Below are 6000 nucleotides of genomic sequence, written 5' to 3' on the forward strand. Positions count from 1 at the left end.
CAATGGACATAAGTTTGAGCAAGCTCCAGGAGATGGTGAAGGACAGGAAAGCCTGGCGCGCTGCAGTCCATGGGGTTGCAAAGAGTCGGACATGACTGAGTGACTGAACAACAACAACATATTCCTACATTGTGTAAGCAAGATGATTTTCTTATTTCCTGGCCAATACCGGGTATTAACTTTCTTTAAATTTCTGTAAAACTTAAAGGCAAAATAACATATAATATATAATATTATTGTTTCAATTTGGATGTCTTTGATTATTAGTTAATATTGAGCATTTGTTCACACGTTCATTAGACATACATTTCTCCATTTTGGTATTTACTTATTTACCATCTTTACTGATTTTTTCTAATGGGGCTTTGGCTCTTTATTACTAATTTCTACAAGCTCTTTATATCTTAAAAATTAACCCTTCTTTGACATTTTTCTACTTTATCTTTTTGCTTTTTGTATCAATTTGAGGTTTTTTTCTTTTTAATTTCTATGTATCATATTTAACCATTGTTTCCAATGTGATTTCTACCTTTGATGACACAGAAAGATCTTCTTCTCTCAAAGATTGTAGTCACCTATATTTTCTTCTAATACTTTCATGAGTTCATATTTCACATTTAAATTGCTTAGCCATAAGCTGAAATCATGAACTAGAGGTATTTGTGCATTAAAATCAACTGTTCTCAGAACCCAGCAGAGGATAATCTTGTATGAAGTACATCTTGAACACAGTAGGTTCAAAGGAGAAACTGCCAATAATTTTCTAGAACCCATTGCAGCTAATTGAGGGAAACCACTGGTAAAACCTACTGCAGTATACCTAAAAGAAAAAGTTGAACAGTACATAGTGTTTTGTTAATGATACTGCCAAAAAAAAATTTAAACATTGATAATTTCAGTGCTAGCAAGGTTGTGAGGAATAGAAACTCTCATATTGTTGGTGAAAGTATAAGTTAATATAATTTTTTTGGAGAGAAGTTTAGCATTACTTATCAAATATTTAAACATGCATACTCTCTGATCTAGCAATGCCATTTCCAGGAGTTCATTCTATAGCAGCAGTTCTAGAAATATGGAAGGAGACCTGTATATAGTGCTTATAATAGGAAATAACTGTAAATAGCCAAAATGTGTATTAATAGGAGAATGGTTAAGTAACTTAGGATGCATCAATACTATAAAATACTATGGAGCTTTTAAAAGAAAAAGAATAAAATCTATACACAATCATCACATGTATTGTACCATTTACATTAGATATTGTTAAATTTTAAAAACAAGTTGAAAAATAAATATGGTATGATTGCATTTTTGAGACAAGGGAAGTCAGAAATACAGGTAGATATATAAATAAGCATATGTAGTAATGGTGTTGAATGTATATTTTAAAAGGTCTGAAAGGGTACTCACTGTTAAGAGTGTTTACCTATAAGAAAGAAGACAGGGTGGGGGTGGGGACTGCAGACACGGAGAGACTTTTTACTCCATATATTTGTGTACTCTGATTTTTATACTAGGCATGTATCACTTTTGTTTAAAACAACTATAAAAAAAGTAATAAGGGAAACCAAAAAGCTTATGAAATTTTTAAATAATAAAACATTTTAAAACAGGTATGATTCTTCAGTTCAGTTCAGTTCAGTCGCTCAGTCATGTCCGATTCTGAGACCCCATGAAATGATTCTTGTATAATACTTAATACAAAGACAGTGGCCCACATAAAATTAAATATTACAGGAAGCTAACACACTTTATTTTTGTAAGTACCTGATCATATAATTAGGTTCCATTAACAAGCCTTTGTTAAAAAAAAAATCTTTGCTTCAAAATGTTTGTCTTAAATAATATTAATAGATATAAGTATTAGAATAGGATGTGAGACTATACTGAAAGAATTAACATACTAAATAGTTTTACTTTGAAAAGCTGCTAATTTTAGGCTAGTTCCCTTAGACAAAAAGATCTTGAAAATTCAAAGATGAAAATTATTTTAGATCTATTTATCTAATAGGAATTTTCTATGCTGAGCCTAGATTATTAAAAATACTGTATTTAGACTAACTGGATTTGAATTAGAGAGATCTTAGGGCTTCCCTGATAGCTCAGTTGGTAAAGAATCTGCCTGCAATGCAGGAGACCCCGGTTCAGTTCCTGGGTGAGAAAGATCCCCTGGAAAAGGGATAGGCTACCCACTCCAGTATTCTTGGGCTTCCTTTGTGGCTCAGCTAGTAAAGAATCTGCCTGCAATGCAGAAGCCCTGGGTTCAATCTCTGGGCTGGGAAGATCCCCTGGAGAAGGGAATGGCTACCCACTCCAGTTTTCTGGCCTGGAGAATTCCATGGACTGTATAGTCCATGAAGTCACAAAGAGTCAGACACGATTGAGCGACTTTCACTTCACTTACAACATTTACTTCTTTCTTTTGAACCTTCTGTTATCTGTTTTACAATGTCTTGTAACAAGGAAATTGAAGACTTGATTCATCATTTTTCTAATAGAAAATACTACTTTCCAGCAACAGTGTCTTCAACTATAAACACAATATCCCTTAATAGGAGAATCTAATGACAATTATTGAAAGTTTCTTTAAAATACTCACCTACTACAGTTGTCTTTGATCTCTTTACTATGTTTACAGTAATAACCAATTTCCTCATCTGTCGTATTTATAGTTTCATGTATCTTACAAACAGTAGCTTTGCATTGTTTAATATCTTCAAAGCATTCTAGAAAACAGAAAATTTTTTTAGGAGAAATCATAAATTCAAAGTAAACAAATACAGTAGGGAAAAGGTATGTCAATTGACCTAAAAAAAGAGAACCAAAGAAAGGACAGGAAGTGAAGCTTGAGATGGGAAGGGCCCTAAAGAGTACAGGACCAGTCAGGCTTGGTCCTAGACCCAGAAGCTAAGAAGTCCTGTTTGAGACTGAAGAGAAATGTCCCCTGTTCCATCTCTAATGTAAGAGGGCTAGATTAAGAAATGTCTAAGATCAATGGTATCTTATGATGCTATGAGTTCATGTAAACATTTATTCACATGATACTAATGTAAGAGTTTTGTTTCTGACAAATGTGAAATTTCTATTAATCAATCCCAAGTCATTATTTACTATACCTTCGATTCACTTATTTCTTTGTCACTAGTGGGTAAACACAAGATAAAAATAAAATGTAATTTCTTTAAAAAATTAAAACAAATTCTTAATACCCTATTCTCTTTTGTTGCAGAAAAGATAAACAAATTTACTAAACCTTTCAGAACTATTAAGAAATTAATGATAGTAGCTTCTTTTGATATTTTTTATGTAGGATCTTAGAACACTATATTTATATAATGTGCTTTGTCATTCTACTCATAATATTAATTTTTATAATTAGCATTCCTGAAAATGTGGCATCCATTAATTCTGGCCACTGACTTTTGATGATTTCTAAAAATATTTAAATTTTTTTACTCAAATGTTTGAAATAACCTGTATTGAGGAAAAAATATTTTCAATTTTATGTAATTATGAGTGATTTCTACTTAAAATTCCTAAACACAAAATAATTAAATGCTGAATACAGAATACAGACATGTATTACTGAAAAACTAGCTAGGGTAAATAGCTTATTATTAGTCACTAGATAGAAGGGGGGAGCTCTAATGCCAACTATAAATTACCCTAAACAAAGCAACTGCATAATATCTTATATTCTATAAAACATTAAAAATTAAAACATCTTTGTCATGCAAAACTACTTACTATTAATTCGCTGAACTATATCTTCTTTAGTACTTATATCTTGTTCATACTGGAAAACTAAAATAAATAACTCTTTTGTAACTTCATTTCATTGTTAAAATGTCAAATGATAATACAAATAGTTACCTACTTCTTCATTTTCATTTTATACCTACCAAATTCTAGCAAAAGTCTGTCCAGACTGACAAACAGGCTGTCATTCATCTTGGACACTTTGCTAAAAATAATAATAATAATAATAATGAAGGATTTTCTAAAAACCTTTTGACACAGTATTATTACAGAAAAATGTGGATGGACGGGGAGACACCTTCATCCCGGTACTGGGCAGGTATTTAAAAAAATGAATGTCGTTATATATATTAAAATAAATATATACAATTATACATAGTAAACTGAATGTCGTTGCATTACTAAAACTTCACAATTGTTTATTCATGGTAGTGCCATATGTCACTGAATATTGTGGAGTCCGCAGACACCTAGATTTCTCAAAAGGACATGCTCTTTACAATAAACAGTATCTCTGAATGTCCTTTCTCGGCGCGAGTACTACGTGTAGCAAAATTCTGAAATTCCTTCCCCAACAGCTAGGTAAAACCTACAGAAACCGTGCAATTTGACACTTGGGAATTTACCACCAAGAATCTAAAAGTGGAGGTATTTACTGGCCTACCAAGTGGCGTTAAAAAAAAAAAAAAAAAATACGCCTGAGGCGGGGTTTGGACCACTCTTCACCACAGAGTCGAAGAGCTACTCTTCCCGCGCGTTCTGAAGCGGGGGGTTTGCTCGCCGACTCCCTTCAGAGCCTACTCGCTTCTCTTCATCCGAGACCGTCCCCGACACTCCAGCCTCGCGGCGACCCCCGAAGCCTCGGGCTGCAGTGCTGCCGAAAGCGAGGCCACGGGCCGGGAAAGCCCCTAGAACGCAACCTCCAGGCGTACTCCGGGGACAGGGCCCTCCAGCCCCGCAAACCCTTCATGGCCGCCTGCCCTCAGAATAACCGCCACACACAGTTCTTCCCCATCCACCTCACAGTAACCCCCTCTAGGACACGAACGCCCACCCTTCCTTCCCGGATCCCACACTCTACTCGGGGTTGCGAGAGCCGAGGACGCGACAGCAGATCGCCACACAGACCGGCCCGAGCCCCGCCTCTACCTCGCTCGGCCCCACCCAGCCGCGCGAAGCCCACAGCAGGAGCGCCAGGTCGCGCTGAAAAGTGAGGTCCGACTCCCCGCGAGACCCGCGCGGAGGCGCTCACGCCTCCCTCCCCCGCGAAGCGAGAATCAAGCATCCCGCCGCCCGAGAAGACCTGCTGGGATCAGAAGCCCTAGACCCAGGCTTGGGAACCTCTCGGGAGCTATTGTTTTCTTTCTCTAAGACTAGCCATTCCGCTTGTGAAATAACAGTTTAAAATGCATTTCGGAGAACAGCAATAAAATCGACATTAACCTTAACATGACAACAAAAACCACTCGAATCAATCGTCAAAATTCAATTTCGCATTCAGCATTCAAAACTCACTGAAAAGCAAGTCTAAGAATTCAAATACATTTTCATTTAGCAAACATTTTGAGAGTGGTATTTACTTAGTTTCAAATAAAATGCACATTAATATTTTCTTTCCAAAATGCTGTCTTTGTAATTTATACTCTTAGACCTTGCATATCCAAGGTGAAATGAATTCACTTTATTTATAACTTATAACTTATTTATGGTTTATAACTTGTTCACATGATTTAGACAAACAGTCCCCCAAACTGCCTTCATTATTTGTATTGTTGTTGTTGTTGTTTAGACACTAAGTACTCCTGTGCGATCCCACAGACTGTAACCTGCCAGGCTCCTTTGCCCATGGGATTATTCCCGGTGAAAATGATGTGAATAATTGCCTCAATTCCCTACACCTAAATTGTTTCACAGATTATTACAATGAAAAAGATACTTTCAGAGATTTTTCTTAAGTACTTCAGATCATATATGCAATAACCAGTTTTATTATAATGTGATATAATGCTGCTTATTAGTATCAATGGTAGTGAGTCATCAAGGCTAATTTAATGTAAATTTGATGACATAAGAGATTTAGAAGCTTTATTATACTTGTTTATATTTATTAGTTATCCCTTTTTAGGAAGGTATGAGACTATGGACATGAAGGCTAAATTATCATTAGTCTTGCTGGCACTGCATTGCTATGACTGATAAGGAAACTTGACAGATTAAAAAAAGCTGATCCACTTCAACTTA

General features: G+C 35.6%; 1 protein-coding gene across 1 annotated transcript in view; it reads right to left on the minus strand.

Annotated features, from left to right (window-relative positions):
• The window catches only part of C6H14orf39 (chromosome 6 C14orf39 homolog), a 50952-nt gene extending 46001 nt beyond the window's left edge, over positions 1-4951 (minus strand). Inside the window, exons 1-4 of the mRNA XM_020909975.2 lie at positions 4909-4951; positions 3903-3964; positions 3748-3804; positions 2600-2726 (exon numbers count right to left, since the gene is read on the minus strand). Of these exons, the coding sequence (XP_020765634.1) occupies positions 2600-2726; positions 3748-3804; positions 3903-3951 (233 nt within the window). The 5' untranslated portion in view covers positions 3952-3964; positions 4909-4951. The remainder of the gene's footprint in view (positions 1-2599; positions 2727-3747; positions 3805-3902; positions 3965-4908) is intronic.
• Between the last annotated feature and the right edge of the window lie 1049 nt (positions 4952-6000).

The sequence above is a fragment of the Odocoileus virginianus genome, chromosome 6 (genome assembly GCF_023699985.2).
Source record: "Odocoileus virginianus isolate 20LAN1187 ecotype Illinois chromosome 6, Ovbor_1.2, whole genome shotgun sequence".
In the NCBI taxonomy this organism is placed as follows: Eukaryota; Metazoa; Chordata; class Mammalia; order Artiodactyla; family Cervidae; genus Odocoileus; species Odocoileus virginianus.